Source organism: Onychostoma macrolepis, chromosome 17 (genome assembly GCF_012432095.1).
Source record: "Onychostoma macrolepis isolate SWU-2019 chromosome 17, ASM1243209v1, whole genome shotgun sequence".
Classification (NCBI taxonomy): Eukaryota; Metazoa; Chordata; class Actinopteri; order Cypriniformes; family Cyprinidae; genus Onychostoma; species Onychostoma macrolepis.
The window spans coordinates 19,873,726-19,890,305 of record NC_081171.1 but is presented as its reverse complement, the minus strand read 5'-3'; the positions used below and the strand labels follow the sequence as shown (position 1 = coordinate 19,890,305).

General features: G+C 37.2%; 3 protein-coding genes across 13 annotated transcripts in view; 2 read left to right on the top strand and 1 right to left on the bottom strand.

Annotated features, from left to right (window-relative positions):
• The window catches only part of adam17a (ADAM metallopeptidase domain 17a), a 22,451-nt gene extending 19,075 nt beyond the window's left edge, over window positions 1-3,376 (top strand). For 2 of the 4 annotated variants that reach the window (XM_058750130.1, XM_058750128.1), the window contains 2 exons: window positions 929-1,280; window positions 2,444-3,376. In XM_058750130.1, coding sequence (XP_058606113.1) covers window positions 929-1,280; window positions 2,444-2,448 — 357 coding nt within the window. In that variant the 3' untranslated portion in view covers window positions 2,449-3,376. Of the gene's footprint in view, window positions 1-928 lie in introns of all 4 variants that reach the window. The other 2 variants (XM_058750129.1, XM_058750126.1) reach the window with 1 other exon arrangement.
• On the bottom strand, window positions 1,131-6,205 carry iah1 (isoamyl acetate hydrolyzing esterase 1 (putative)). 2 transcript variants are annotated; one of them, XM_058750132.1, is made up of 7 exons: window positions 5,975-6,113; window positions 5,853-5,905; window positions 5,627-5,769; window positions 5,382-5,543; window positions 3,995-4,116; window positions 3,717-3,897; window positions 1,131-1,255 (listed from the first exon to the last, which is right to left on the bottom strand). In XM_058750132.1, exons 1-6 carry the CDS (start codon window positions 6,035-6,037, stop codon window positions 3,724-3,726), a joined length of 717 nt encoding a protein of 238 aa, XP_058606115.1. In that variant the 5' UTR covers window positions 6,038-6,113; the 3' UTR covers window positions 1,131-1,255; window positions 3,717-3,723. The 2 variants fall into 2 exon arrangements, with proteins under 2 accessions (XP_058606115.1, XP_058606114.1); XM_058750131.1 differs by lacking the exon at window positions 1,131-1,255 and having other exon boundaries at window positions 2,386-3,897; window positions 5,975-6,205.
• itgb1bp1 (integrin beta 1 binding protein 1) lies at window positions 5,241-16,580 on the top strand. 7 transcript variants are annotated; one of them, XM_058750140.1, is made up of 9 exons: window positions 5,440-5,559; window positions 7,672-7,708; window positions 7,803-7,948; window positions 9,596-9,725; window positions 9,903-9,981; window positions 10,064-10,194; window positions 13,953-14,045; window positions 14,339-14,488; window positions 15,989-16,580. In XM_058750140.1, the coding sequence occupies exons 4-9, from the start codon at window positions 9,654-9,656 to the stop codon at window positions 16,058-16,060; spliced, it is 597 nt and encodes a 198-aa protein (XP_058606123.1). In that variant the 5' UTR covers window positions 5,440-5,559; window positions 7,672-7,708; window positions 7,803-7,948; window positions 9,596-9,653; the 3' UTR covers window positions 16,061-16,580. The 7 variants fall into 7 exon arrangements, with proteins under 7 accessions (XP_058606122.1, XP_058606118.1, XP_058606117.1 ...); XM_058750133.1 differs by having other exon boundaries at window positions 10,040-10,194; XM_058750139.1 differs by lacking the exons at window positions 5,440-5,559; window positions 7,672-7,708; window positions 7,803-7,948 and adding an exon at window positions 5,241-5,259 and having other exon boundaries at window positions 10,040-10,194.

Below are 16,580 nucleotides of genomic sequence, written 5' to 3'. Positions count from 1 at the left end.
ATACTGACACACATCCGGTTTCTTTCTCAGCTGTTTCGGTTTACTTAAGACATAACCAACTGTGTTTACCAGAATATTAGCCAAAATGGGTATTTAAACATAAGTTTGTGTGTTTCCGTTCAAAGAGAAGTGAAAGAGGAATCAATCTGTGTGAATCGCGCAGTCTGAATCGCGCCTCTCTCTCTCTCTGCGTGTGCTTGCTTCGGGTGTGTGCAGCAGCGGTAAAAAAAAACAGTGCGTGTGTTCTCTTTTGTTTGAATAGGTAAATTGGCAAGACAAAACACTTGCAAATGATAAACTTTAACTCTATGATGGTTAAACTTAACAGTTAACCTGCGAATCACATGCGTGCCGAGCCGTGGTGTCTGGTCCGTGCGGATCACGGATCATCTACAATCCGTTGCACCCCTTGCAATCGCCTTTCCTAATAACGTGCTAGTTAGCAAGTTCCGCAGCTAAATTAAGTCTCTCAGAGTACGGCTCGTCACCCCATAGAAGAGAGGGGCGGGGTGAGCAGAGCTCATTTGCATTTATAGCAGCATGCAACAAAACGGGTTGATTTTGATAAGGTAAAAAGGGTGTTGTTTTACACTACCATTGAGAAATTTTAACCAAAGTATGTTATAGACTTTTCATTATGACCCTAAAGAATCATATCAACTCGTGGAAAATGGGCATCCGATGACCCCTTTAATGAAAATCAAGCAGCATTTTCAGTTTCAGCAGAAATTCCAAAAGAAATATCTTTGAGAACCACTGGTTTAAATGTTTTTGACAAGAAGAAAGTAAAAATCCATGATACACAGTACTTTGATAATCAATCATTGCTGTCACTTCCGAGCACTCATGCCCATCCCTGTTTATGCAAGATCTTGTGAATACTACGATAAGTCTCCCTTACTTATTCCATCACAAATTCTGTCCTTAGAGCGCAGCCGCAGAGATGATGAGCGGTCTGGAATCGGCGCCCATCCGCTTTGTGAAGGCCCCTCATCTGCATTCAGCGGCAGCGCAACCTCAGCCCTCGCTAGGCCCCACAGGCCTGGCACAGGAGACGCTCGCCGGCCCAGACCCTGCCAACCTCTCCGCCGCACTCAAAGCGGATCCGCTGCGAATGGCCACAATCGAGGAGGACTCCAACGGAGACTCCTCTCACCTGGACGAGGAGGCCGGCTTCCGTCAAAGCGGCACAGCTGCCAGGTCCTTCGAGGACCTCACCGGACAGTCAACGCCATCCCACGGGGACAAGAGACGGCTGACGAGACAGGCACGCATTGACAGTAAGGAGACGGAGTGCTGAGACTGACACTGGCATGAGTCAAAAATGACTTGAGCTGTGAGGATTAGGGTGCAATCAGGCTTCATTTTGTTGGTGCATTTAAAAGTGTACGTGATGTGTAAACTGCTGACACATTTTGGTTGGTTCTTAGAAATTGTGTAGCATTCCTTTAATGCACAGTTGTAGTTGTTAAAAATAGAGTGCTACTTAAAAGCATGTCAGAAACTGCCAAGAGAAAATGACTTTGCATTTGGTCAATTCAAAAATTAAAGGAAGAAATTCAATACAGCTTTGGACAGCATCTTTGGCTGTGAAATATGACTCAGCAGTTTCAGAAGCCAGCAAAAAGACAAAAGTCTATGTGTTTAAATGGATAGTTTATCCAAAAATTTTAATTGTTATTTTTTACTCACCCTGATGCCGTTCCAAACCTGTATGACTTGACTTTCTTTTGTGGAAACACAGATGCATGGAAGTCAGAGGGGTCAAATATTCTTTTGGACCCCAGTGACTTTTATTGTATGGACAGAAACAGTAGCAACAGTGTTCATAATATCTTCTTCTTATGTTCCAATTGAGAAAGTAAGTAATACAGTTTTGAAAAACACAAGGTTGTGTAAATGATGACGGAAGTTTCATTTTAGCGTGAACCATTCCTTTAATCGTTTTACATTAGCCCTATATATGGCTGTTGTTTCTCTTTTTTTTTTTTTTTTTATAAACCGAAGTACAAATCAAAATAATGTTTTGTGGTAACTGACAATCACAGGTGCTGTCCTTAGATCTTAAAGGGACAGTTCACCTTAATATGAAAATGATGCTATCATTTTTCTCACCTTCATGACGTTTCAAACCCAAAAATCACAAATGAAGATGTTTTTAATAAAACCTGAGAGAGATCTGTCCGTCATTTAAAATTAATTCTGCCAAAACTCACACTTCAAAATGTTCATAAAGACACTGTAAATCTATATGAATCAAATATAATTTAATCCAGGTCTTCCGAAGAGATACAATCACTTTATATTTGCTTTCTATTTACCAGAAATGATCAACTTTACACGCTTTGTGTGTTGATCAATGTATAGAAGAGAACAAAATCCAGCATTAAATCTGTTCATCATGTAAAGCGTTGATTATAATGTATTCATGATTTTTTTCAAGTATGAAAGTTTTGGGAGAATGGACTTTTGATTGGAGAGAATGCAGGTTTCGAAGATGATTAAAAGACTTCTGGGTTTGGAATGACATGACGGTGAGTAAATGATGACAGAATTTTCATTTTTGGTAAACTGTCCCTTTAACTTATATTTAATATTCTTTTAATACAGTCAGTATGTGCCTTGTAACACGTCCAGTAGTGTAAAATTTTTGTATTTTTATTCATGTATACCTCATTAAGAACATGAGCAGCAGGACTACTGCATGACTCTATACTTTTAATATTACACTGGTCGACTTGCTGAGAAGATTCAAGCTATGCATGTCCTATGCCATATGTTTATGAATTAAATGTCATACGTGTTTGGAAAATGTAAGAAGAGATGCAATTTATAATGAGTTTTATTTTACGTGTTCTTAAGGCTTAAAGATAGAAATTGCACTTCATTTTTTTGCGTCAAGGTTTGTTCAGTTTAATTTGTACTACTATATACTCTATAGCATCTCATGTCATTTTAATATAGCAGTATGAATATGTGAAACACTGATTACAGAGCCGAGGGATGTGCATATTTCATAGATTTTCTCTTTTTGTCACTAAAACCGTTGTATAGACGTGACCAAAATCAATCGATATAGTATTCCCCCACTGTGAAATATCTGACTTTAACTATTACAGTCGAATTTTAAGATCTTGTAAAGTTTTAATGTGCCATAATAAGTCAAATGACTAAATATATATTTTGTATTGTTTCTTACTTTCCTGTATATCAAATCAGAAGTAATTAAAACATCTCACTTGGATGTAGACAGCTGTATCTGATCTCATTCTGCTATCATTCAGTGTGTGTGTTTTTGATGCTTGGTTATGTCACATTTATTTAACATGTATTCTTGGGGTTTGAAGCCACATGAATAAACTGCCTCTACACTGAAGTGTTTTTGATTATTTTATGACCCTGAAAGAAAATACATGTGATATTGCAAGAAGATCTAAAATTGAAAGCCATTATTGTCCCAACTTAAAAGCTTAGTGCGTATAAGAAGCTCAATAAATCAATTGGCCTCACATTAGCGGTTCTGAAATCTAAATATATTTTTGGCTGAACATTAAACATTATCTGCGACATCTGTGATTTAACTCAAAACACCTCCTGTTTTCAAATCAAGTCGTGACTGGTGGATGGTCCTTGCACAATTTATGATGATAAGCGGATCAAAAAATGTCCAAACCACAGGAACTGAATGGTGTTTTGTACGCTGTGCATCATCTGACCTGTGTTTTAATCACACAGTAGGCTGCTCTCAGGGCATTTTGGGTCCACGTCCCCCCAGTAAGGCAGAATGAAGGGCAAATCAGTCACTCGCCTCTCAAGAAGTGTCCATAAATGCTCTGCCACAAACTGATTGCCTTTATCAGAGAGATGAAGTCCGTCCGAAAGATACACTGAGAAATCCTGAAGGGAAAAAGCATTTGTTTGTATTCTAGTTCTCATGTTTATAAGTCAATTCACTACAGTATATCATTTATGGTTTTGCCAGCATGTGCTTTACCTGTCCGTCTTTCTGCATGAGCGTCCAGAGATCCAGAACATCCACACCAGACTGTCCAGCAGCCTGAACACAGGCCTGCGCATACTGACCAGCCACAGAGTTCAGCCGATTCAAAGCTGAACCTGATAAAGAGAGCATTTAAACACACTGTAAATCAAATTCATTATGTGTGTGAGAGAGAGAGCGAGACTGATCTTTGTAACTAAATACTTAAGTTCTGCTTGCTCTACACTATATACTCTGCCAAGTATTTTTTTAAAAATAGTATGTGAAACCGCGTGCAATATGCAGCAATGCATGTTTCATGTAATTTGCTACACTGCCAAGTTGCATGAAGTGATCTGGTTATAATTTCGGAACTAAATAGGTATTTTGCAAGTCAAATGTTGTTTATAAAGAATTGTTTTATACTGTATATTTTTCCATTCCTTTAAAAGATTAGTTGTAAAGTGAAGGGAACTAAAATACATGTTTATAGTTTAACTAATGTTTATTAATGTTTCATTTTATTTACCGGTATTTTATGTAATTTCTTAATGTAATAATTAAATGTGTCTTACACAACAGTGCAACTTATCTCTGTGTACCTGATTTTCTATTCAGGTGGGGACTTAAGCCTGAATACACACAGACTCATGGGGACTTGTGTCACGGTGGGGACCTAAATTGAGGTCCTCATGGGTAAACAAGCTAATAAATCACACAGAATTAAGTTTTTTGAAAATCTAAAAATGCAGAAAGTGTCCTGTAAGGGGTAGGTTTAGGTGTAGGGCAAATAGAATATACGGTCTGTACAGTAGAAAAAGCATTACGCCTATGGAGAGTCCCCACAAGGACAGCAAACCAGACGTGTGTGTGTGTGTGTGTGTTCTCTCTCTCGACAATGAAAATATAGTACTGTATCCATCAAAGCAAGGCTCTCAAATTAAGAATCCATTATGATTACCATCTTTGATCTATTTGTTCAGACTGTCTAGAGTTCAAACATTTTAACATAAAATGACATTTTAAATTGGGTTAAAATGCTAAATAACTTTATGATTTTAATTAAATATGCATAATGAGGTCATATGATGGCAAAGTAGAATACTACCATATACAACATTGCATACTATTTCACATGCTATTTTCTAACACTAGGCTGTGCAACATGCAGTACACCACGCATCCTCAAATCTGGCCCACTCCTGCAGTTTAGCTGTAACCCTAATCAAACACACCTGAGCATGCTAATCAGAGTCTTCAGGATCGTTAGAAAATCACAGGTAGGTCAGTTTGATCAGGGTTGGAGCTAAACTCTGCAGCACATTGGCCCTCCAGGGAAAGATTTGAGGAAACCTTTAGTACACTATTACTGAACACAACCTAAATTCAGGAGGTGTGTCACCTTTTAGCAAGCACTCTTTCTCCCAGGCAGCTTCTTGAAGTGGTGGTGGTGTGATGAAGATGATCTTGTCATTGGACACTCCTATAGACAGCAGATATTTGACAATATCTTTTATATTCTCCGTGAACTCCTGGAGAGGCACGTGCTGCGCGGGGTTTTTGTCTGGAAAGAAACGTTTGTAAGTGTCTCATAGTATCGCTGCCGCTGGTGTTTAGATCTTGAAGTGACACGTGAAATGTTCTTACCTTCCAATGCACAATCATTAGCGCCGAAGAAGACGGTCACAGCCGCAATAGGAGCATCAGAAATGGGCACGATGCGAGGAAGCACAATCTTAGCCCACCTTGTGTTGTAACCCGACAAGCCTCTGTTTACTACGTCGCATTTTCTAACAAATTAAAGGAATGATAAAATCATCCGCTGCAGCGGTATGAATGCAATAATACATCCGTGCTGTCATAAAATTTGTACCTGGCGAGTTTATGAGAGATTTCGGATCCCCATCCGTTCGCTTGAAACGCAAACTGAAACAAAAACACGGCATGTCAGAGTAAAGAATAAAACCCAAACTGACCTGTGTCCCAAAATGTTACCTGCGTTATTGAGTCGCCGAAGAGAATGATTTGGGGCCATATAACTTTCTTTAGTGTCGACATAGTAACAGCAACAACACCTGACGACTTCAAGTCTACTAGGAAGCAGAAATGTCAATGTGGTGCTTCGTTTCCGAACGATTCGGCGTTTGAATCTTTGAATCGTTCGCTTCCACGCGCTGAATCATCTAATCGTTTTACTAAAGCGCGTGACTGCTTTCCTGTCTTCAAAGACTACAGCGCGCGCCGGTAGCTGGCTGAGAACACGGACACTTACCAGTGGCGAAGCTACGGGTGGGCCTTTCAGCCGTGGCCCACCCAATGAGAAGGTGGTTCATTTATGTTTACAACGTAAGAACATAGTAAAATGCGCACGTTTTAAAATAATGTTGAATTTGAAAATAGTGAAACAAGCCTCAATCAGTCTTTAAAAATATTGGATATCCTAAATGAAACTTAAGTCTTAGCAGACCACCGGGTGGTGGATTTAGATTGGAAACTTATGAGTGTGTTTAAAGCATCATATTAGCAACGGTACAGTGTTTAAACCGCTAAATAGATGCGTCCTTTGTAGAGAGAAAAACAAACGTTAATTTATTATTATAAACAAATAAATAGTTGGTTGTTATCTAATGGGGCCAGGGCCCACTAGGGGACCTCAGCACACCTCCAATGACTTAAAGTGAATAAAAGACAAAACAAGCATTATGTTGCCAAATCAACTAAAAATCAAGATATTTCTTATTTTCCCCGTCAAAAAGTCTTGGAAAAACCTGGATATAAAAGGAAGCCTAATTTTAAAATTGATTTCTAGACCTGGAAATGTAATGTAAATTAATAAAATCTTAATAGTAATTATTATTATTATTTTATAATGAATAGCGTATACGTTTCTAGTTATGCCAAGGGCAGTAACAAATAAATGGAAGCTGAATACACACTAGCCTATTTATTAAATTGCAAGAGGATCTATTTAAAATGGACTCCATTCTAAGCTACTTGATATTTAATAAATGAGTAAATAAATGAATAAATACATAGGCTAGATTATGTATTTTACAGTTAGTAAGCTCATATCAGTTCTAAACACAGGCACTTCTGCTATTTTAAAATATTAGGTAATATACTATGCAGAATTTAGTAGACTATCTTAAAGAGACTTTAGTAGTAGTAGTAGTAGTAGTAGTAGTAGTAAATTCAAGTTGTTAAAGGGATAGTTCACCCAAAAATGAAAATTCTGTCATTAATTACTCACCCTCATGTAGTTCCAAACCCGTAAGACCTTCGTTCTACTGTGGCTCAATTTCAATTTTGTGAAGCTACGAGAATACTTTTTGTGTGCAAAGAAAACCAAAATAACAACTTTATTCAACAATTCTTCTCCCCGAGTTACTGTCTTCCACCATTTTGAAGAGTACCACAATGCATGCGCGCACTTTCCAATGAAAACGTTCAGGGGAAAGTGCGCGCCTACGTGGTGGTACTCTCCAAAATGGCAGTTATTTTGGAGAGAAAAAATTGTTATTTTTGTTTTCTTTGTGCACAAAGTATTCTTGTAGCTTCGCTAAACTGAAGTCACATGGACTGCTTTACCGATGCCCTTACTACCTTTCTGGGTCTGGAAACATTCAGTTGCCTTGCTGTCTATGCAGAGAGAGCTCCAATTTCATCAATAATGTCTTTATTCTGTTCCGAAGATGAACAAAGGTCTTACGGATTTGGAACGACACGAGGGTGAGTAATTAATGACAGAATTCTCATTTTGGGATGAACTATCCCTTTAATCCAGTGTAAACACAGCCATTTACTATCGTGCGTCCCCTTTAAGAAGTGCTGGGTGGAGCCGTACAGGAAGTGAAGTGTCAACGCCAAGTCTCGCCAAAACAGAGAGAGCCGCCGACTGCTGCTTTGATGAACCTACCTATTAATAATCATTACAGCCGTACACTGCTGCATAGTGAGCTCAAAATAGAGGTATGCCCAGTGTGCTTGTTTACCAAGTTCAAATTCTCCATATTTAATTGTAGAGATGCCAATAAAGGACCAAATAAGAGCCCTTTGCGCTCGTATTAGTCTATTTAGACATGGGGTGCTGTTGAGTGTTTATCCTAGCAACGGGTTTCCGTTACTTTCCGCGGGGTTTTCATTAACAATGGGCTCGCGGTGAGCTCGCGCCTAAAGAAATCATAAAGCGCGAGCTGAGCGACTCTATTATTAGAAAGTTACTCAAAGTTTGGCACCATTGTTTTATGGGGCGTGGGCTCGTGGAGTGTCCTGAACCCCAGAACACGTCCAAGCTGTTTCTCATACTCTAAGGCAGTGTTTTTCTTAATGTAATATGTCTATTATATCTGAACAGAAATACTACATAAGGAACCCTGTTAGTTTTGCATCACGCTGAGACCGCTCTCAGTTTTCAGTCATGGGCACATCGTTTTTTGGTTAATAGTTAACGTAGTATTCAGTTTATTATTATTATTATTATATATTTTTAAACTGATAATAATTTTAAAAAAGTGATGTAATGAATGATGTGATGTATTACGATATAATTTGATAATGAAGGAATAATAGTAATTTTAGCCGGAAAATGTAATATATAATAATATATATAAATCCATTATATTATTGTAAATCCATTTGCTTTTATTATGTTTGTAGAATATTTTATTTATTTTACAATATCTTAAAGTCTGATTCCTATGGAAGCTGTTTCTGTCATGGGTTAAAATAAACAAATAAGGTAAAAGTCAGAATTGTGAGATTTATTCAAATTTGCATTTCTGGGGCGGAAAAGTTTTCAGATTGAAGTTTTTTTTTTGAGGAGTTCTGCCTCTTTTTTTTTTTCTTCTCACGATTCAGTTTGTTACATCTCTTGATTCAGTGTTTATATCTTGAAATTTTGACCTTTTTTTTCTCAGAATTCTGTTGACATCTCATAATTCTTTTTTTTTTTCTGCCACAATAAAAAAAACTATTGTAACTTTTTATCTCAATTCATACTTTTATTTGTTGAATTGCGATTTTATATTTTGCATTTCTGAGTTTATACTGCATCTCACAATTCAGATTTTATAGCTCACAGTTCAGTTTTTTTTTTTTTTTTTTTTTTAATTGCAGGAAAAAAAAGAGAATTGTGAGAGAGTTACTTTTTTTTTTACTTTTTTTTTTTTTTTTTTATTGAATCAATCTTCCAAAGATTCCTAGTATCAAATAATGAGAATTATTTCCAGAGAATGGGTCAAAAATTATTTTTGGAGTTCAAGGCCTGGAAGATCATGATTTTATTTTTATGTTTTTCATATTTATTTCTATATTTGTTTCTATGTTTGCTTTGTTCTAAAATATTTAATTGGCTAGCATATTGTACTTTCTCTTTAGTGTTAGTAGTGTCAATTGTACACTGTTAAGCATAAATTCTTTCAAAAATTAGTACCTGACATACAAATGGAAATCTACCAAAGAAAAAAAACCACATTGGTCAAACGGTGTACGAACCTTGAAATAATCATGTTATTTAAATGTTTGTTCTTTGATTAAAATCCATTTTTACAGGAAACTATGGGTTTCTGAGATGATTTTGATGAATTGAAATGGTACTAATGCTGCTAATCTCCTCAGACTCTGTTGCCATCTGCTGGTAAGCTGGAGACCTGCAGCACTGGCGTCATGGTGAAGGATGTTTCGAAAGGTCAAGAAGCGCCACAGCAGCAGCAGCTCCCAGAGCAGTGAGGTCAGCACTAAAAGCAAGGTTGGTTTACCAGCAGTCATTAAGTACATGCATCTTAAATAAATATTGGCTTAATTTCCATTTTCACATTTCTATTAGGTATAGAAAGAATAGATTACATTGTTATTGGAATTCAGCCATTCTGTCTGCTGAGTTCTGTTTTCCACAAAGGTCACGATAAACTCTAATCTCCCTCAGTCAGTAGATTCCAGTTTGGGAGGCCTGTCTAGGTCAAGCACAGTTGCCAGTCTTGATACGGACTCCACCAAGAGCTCAAGTTAGTCCTCACAGAAACATCTATAAACTCATGCGTGTACATTTGTGACCCTCACTAGTTCCTGACCTTGTTGAACCCTCAGGTAACGCCGTGTCTGACACCTGTGCTGAGTTCAGAGTCAAGTATGTGGGAGCCATCGAGAAGCTGCAGTTTGAGATGAGTAAAACCCTGCAGGAGCCTCTAGACCTGATCAACTACATCGATGCAGCTCAGGTAAGGACCTACAAAAGGGGACGATTAGATGTGTGAACTCTTAAAGGAATAGTTCACCCAAAAAATGGAAATTTGCTGAAAATTTACTCACCCTCAGGCCATCCAAGATTTAGGTGAGTTTGTTTCCTCATCAAAACAGATTTGGAGAAATGTAGCATTACATCACTTGCTCACCAGTGGATCCTCTGCGGTGAATGGGTGCCGTCAGAATGAGAGTCCAAACCACTGATAAAAACATCACAGTAATCCACATGACTCAAGTCCATTAAGTAACATCTTGTGAAGTGAAACGCTGAATGTTTGTAAGAAACAAATCCATCAAAATCCAGCTAAAATATGAGTCCCTAAAATTGTATTCTCCAGTGAAGAGGTCATTCCGTCTTAATCAGGAGTGAAATTCTAAACAAATATGTCAGTGCATTTTGATGTGAGAGGACAACATATAATGGACTTTTTCACTAGAGGAAGCAGACTTCTTATGGTTCATGGACTCATAATTTAGCCAGAAGTGAAAGTTTAAAATGAAAACTTCTTGATGGATTTGTTTCTTACAAACACACAGCTTTTCACTTCACAAGATGTTAATTGGTGGACTGGAGTCATGGATTACTTGCAGATTGTGATGTTTTTATCAGCTGTTTAGACTCTCATTCTGACGGCACCCATTCACCGCAGAGGATCTTTGGTGAGCAAGTGATGTAATGCAACATTTCTCCTCGTCATGTTTGATAGTCATGTTTAGTAAATTAGTAATTTTTCAGCAAATCGTATTTAGTGAAGTGTTTGTTTAATCTAGCAAACTTTTTTTTTTTTTTTTTTTTGTCATGTGACCACTTTACTTTTGTAGAAGCCATAATTCTTATTTTAGGTTGATGTTGAAATATATTTAGAATGAATACTTTATCTTATCTCCTGTCCTAGAGGATAGGTACAAAGTAGAGACCTGCGTGGGATGGATTTCCTGCCCGCTCCCGCAGAAATATATCTTATCTGGTATCCCGCCCGCAAAATTCATGTTTAGCGGGAGAACTAGAGGTTTCCCCGGAAACGGCTGTTGGGCTGTACGTTACACAAAACGGCGCTGAGCTTACAAACGCTGCTTTATCAGGCATATAACTTGTTAGATGAAATGAAAATGACATCGAACATTTTCTAAAGACAGTATTCCTTCAGAAATACAGTGTGTGCAGAATTATTAGGCAAGTTGATATTCTGGTCGTATTTTTTTTCCAAGAACATTTTACCAATTCCAAACCACATCAATCTTAGTAACTACTATCAATTTTGTATTTAATCATTTCAGCCTTCAGTCCATGAAGGCTGAAAGTTAAAAACTCCTTATTTCAGGTGTGCAGAATTATTAGGCAGGTTTTCTTTTTAAGTTAAGGCATGACCATTGGGCAGCGAAATGCTCATTGGGTCAGCACGGTCAGAAAAAACAGGTGGAGAGGAAAAGACACTGCAAAAGAATTAAGAATTAAGGTGAAGAATTAGGTGAGAAACCATCAGGAACCATTTAGTCTCCAGCACCATCATTTTCCAGAACTGCAACCTTCCTGGAGTCTCCAGAATTACAAGGTGTCAGGTTCTCAGAGACTTTGCTTGGAGGAAAAAATATTTTAAATGACTCTCACTTAAGAATAACATGCTGAAGTGTTGTGAAATACATGAAGACTGATTTTGTATAGGATTTATGGACAGATAAGTTGAGAGTGACTCTTGAAGGACCAGCATCACATCCTCTTGTGCCACAGTTTGAAGAATTTATCTTCCAGAATCTGGCAGTAAGTTTTAGGAGCTCATTTTTAATCAATCCTGCAAGACAGACTTTTCAGGATAGGAGATGAACTAAAATGAGCTCCTAAAACTTACTGCCAGATTCTGGAAGATAAATTCTTCAAACTGTGGCACAAGAGGATGTGATGCTGGTCCTTCAAGAGTCACTCACAACTTATCTGTCCATTAATCCTATACAAAATCAGTCTTCATGTATTTCACAACACTTCAGCATGTTATTCTTAAGTGAGGGCCATTTTAAAGAATTTTTTACCCAAGCAAAGTCTCTGAGAACCTGACACCTTGTAATTCTGGAGACTCCAGGAAGGTTGCAGTTCTGGAAAATGATGGTGCTGGAGACTAAATGGTTCCTGATGGTTTCTCACCTAATTCTTCACCTTAATTCTTAATTCTTTTGCAGTTAACGTGTCTCTTCCTCGCCACCTGTTTTTTCTGACCGTGCTGACCCAATGAGCATAACTCAATGAGAATTAACTTTGCTAATTCTATTAATGCATTAGTATTGCATCATTCTCATGGGCATTTAATAATTTTAACTTTTTTTATTCTTGAGTTCAATCTCTTTTTTGGCTCATGTTATCTGTAAAGGAAAACCTGCCTAATAATTCTGCACACCTGAAATAAGAAGTTTCTGACTATCAGCCTTCATGGACAATTATATATCACTTATAAATGATTAAATACAAAATCAATAGTAGTTATTAAGATTGTGGTTTGGAATTGGTAAAATGTTCTTGGAAAAAAAATATGACCAGAATATCAACTTGCCTAATAATTCTGCACACACTGTACAGTGATATAAAAACACCCGCACCTCGTTTTGATTTTTAAACGTGCATTACGTGCTCATGTTTATTCAACGAAGCCATTTGGAAAATCGGTCCGTTTTTGATATCGTGGCGAGTCGCCACAAATAAATAAATGTATGTGAAACACATCCCACAGCACAACAACCTGAGCCCAACTTTACTCATTACTCATCACTTTAACTTTAACTGTGTTTGTGCCAGACCGATAAACAAACACAGACCGGAAGTTAACATAGGTCCAGGCCACTGATCTATATATAATGAATTCTCTATTATAGATCAGTGGTCCAGGCGCATGCGCCCGATGAAACCGTCTGATTTTTTTTTTCTGTACATCGAAGAAATTTACATGAAATGGTTCTGTAACCTCTCCTAAGCTCCACAACATCCCAGCATAAACGCTCCCGATAAAATATTTGTTATTTAGGCTAAGCCTCAACATTCATAAACCACTGTTATTTTTAACAGAAAGGCAAGCATGGGCTGCTGCCAGCATGGTTAGGCATGGCAAAATGCGAGCAGCTTCCTTTATCACTAAAAGCTGACATCTCAGTTCATCGCGATATCATAAAGCTCTGTTATAACACAATGAACATATGCACAATGAATCTTTCACAATGTCTACACTTCTTGTATTAAAATGAGACAATTCGTGAGCACGCAATTTCAGCACTGTGGTGAGTCACCTCTGACTGGCCATTGCATTCCAGAAATCAACAGCTGAGTCTGTGATTGGCTACACTACGCAACCCTTTAAACACTTGTTATAAATAGAAACTCTGTCTAGCTTGCGCATGTTAATCATTTTGATGTTAATATTAGTTGTTCCTTTTGCTTTTGTGCAACAGATAAATAATTTATGTTTTAGACATTTTATGTTTAGATAATTTCTATTTTGCGGGAGTCCCACAAACAATTTTATTCTCCTGCATCCCGCACACACACGAGTCTCTTCCCACCTGCACTCGCCCATCAAGAGTTGTCCCGCGCCGCACCCTGTTGTGTTGGGTCCCGCGGTACTCCTGCGGGAGTGCAGGTCTCTAGTACAAAGTGGCACCACTGATTATAAAGCAGAAATTAAATGGTTAGCTTCAGACTCCATGCATAATATTATGATGTTTAAAAACTTTGTCTCATGCATTCACTTTAAAGCAAGATGGGAAACTGCCGTTTGTGCCTGGAGATGAGGAGATGATTCTGGGAGTGTCCAAGTATGGAATTAAAGTGGCCTCATTGGACCAGTGTGTGAGTTCATTCACCTGACCCAGTGTCAATTTTTAGTGTTCGTATGAGAGATTTGGCTCTTTTTTTTTTTTTTTTGTAATCTATCTATATATATATATATATATATATATATATATCTCAAATATAGGAGCACATAAAAGCATTTAGATTCATAATCACAAAACAATAATAATTCTGTGGAACTGAAACGGAACATTACCCACTCATCATTTCACAGTGCTGGACACTGAAATAATGGCATGGCTGTGCTCCTCTCAGTATCTGATTTGCTATTGATTGTCTTGTCTTCTCAGGATGTGCTTCACCGTCACCCGCTCTACCTGATTGTACGTATGCTTTGCTATGATGATGGTCTGGGTGCTGGAAAAAACCTGCTCGCCCTGAAGACCACAGATGCAGAGCAGCAGGAGTGCAGCATCTGGGTGTATCAGTGTAGCAGTGCGGTAAGACCTCAAGACAGGAAGTGTCAAGTATGATCTGGACAATGTAGCAGAAAACAGTATTCGGTATTTCTGTATTTGCTCTGAAATGGGTGATAAAGTAAACCAATTTTATTTAAAGTGATTAGGGTAAAACATAATAAACATCTATTTAAAAGTAATTGCAATTTAAAATCAAATTAACAAGGATTATTGAAATTAAAATTAAAATTCCTGATGAAGGTCATGCGACCGAAACGTTGTTAATAAATATTTTGATATAGATATTTTTTGCATAAATAGTGTGCTGGATTTGTTTCTTTATTTTTTAGTTTTTGACCTGGCTGGTCTTTGTTTCCGACGCACCTATTTATTGCCGTCAGGTGTGCGGAGGTTTTGTTAATTGAAGTATTCATTTATATAAAACCTTTTATATTTATATACAATGACAATGCATTATTGACATGCATTTTACTCATTTATTTTTAATACATTTATTTTAACTGAGTGATGTATTGTTCAGTTGAACATAATTGAAACTGACTATTTTACATATGTATTACATACTGTATGTCTTATATTTATACTATAAACATACCATATTATACACTCCACTACCGTTCAAATGTTTGGGTTTGATAAGCTTATTTTTATTTATTTTTTAATTTATGCTCACTAAGGCAGCATTTATTTTCTCAAATACAATAAACGGTAATATTGTGAAATATCACATTTTAAATTATTACAAATTTAATATATTTTAAAATGTAACATTGAAGACTGGAGTAAAGTTGCTGAAAATTCAGCTTTGCCATCAGTGTCACATGATCCTTCAGAGATCATATTAATATGTAACCCTGGACCACAAAACCAGTCATAGGTGTCAATTTATTTTTAAATTGTGATTTATACATCATCTGAAAGCTGAATAAATAAAATAAAAATAAATGGGACAATATTTGACAGAGATACAATTATTTGAAAATCTGTAATCTGAGGGTGCGAAAAAATCTAAATATTGAGAAAATCACCTTTAGAGTTGTCTAAAAGTCCTTAGCAATGCGTATTACTAATATCTGTGGTAGGAAATGTACAAAATATCTTCATGAAACATGATCTTTACTTAATATCCTAATGATTTTTGGCATAAAAGAAAAATTATTTTGACCCATACAATGTATTGTTGGCTATTGCTACAAATATACCCCAGCGACTTAAGACTGGTTTTGTGGTCCAGGGTCACACATGCTGATTTGGGCCTCAAGAAACATTTCTAAATATTTTTGTGAAAAACTGATAGATATTGATATTCAATAATAGAAAGTTTAAAAGAACAGCATTTATTTCAAGTAGAAATCTTACGTAACAAATGTTATTGCTGTCACTTTTGATCAATTTAACACATCCTTTCTGAATACAAGTATTAATTTTGTTAAAAAACTGACCCAAACTTTTGAATTGCGGTGTATAGAAGACTCCACCTGTCTTTGTTCATCTGTGTAACACATCATTTGTGCTCTACAGGAACACGCCCAGGCCATCTGTAAAGTACTGTCCACCTCCTTCGACTGTGCCCTGGCCTCAGAGAAGTCCTGAGGTCTGTTTGGGAGTGTTTCTGTTCTTCCACCATCACTCATTCCTTCAGGAGGAGAAGGTGCCCTTTTTAAAAGCATCTGACAGAAATGCTGGATTTTGTCTCGCTTTGATAAATGTTAATACAGCTGATTGCTCTTTGTTCAGCATGAAAGGGCAGCCATCTCAACCACATGTTTACACCATATCCATTAGTCCCATCATCCTCTTCTCTTAACAGACCAACCACAACCCAAAAGCCAAGTTTGAGCTGCGTCTATTTTTGTAACCTAATTTAATCTTATTTAATGTAAATATGCAGTAACCTCAGAGCACATTTCCCACTATGGGCCAGTGAATCTGGGATTTGTTAGGCTCTAGTGGGATTTGTGTAAACCGTGGTACATTAATGTCAGTGTGAACACAAAGATGCTGTAAAACCCAAACCCTTTGCGTCCTTTTATATGTACATGCCCCTCTTTTGTTGTCCTCCTGGTCCAGGTGGGATCAGTTGATACGGTACAATAAATAAATGCGAACCTAA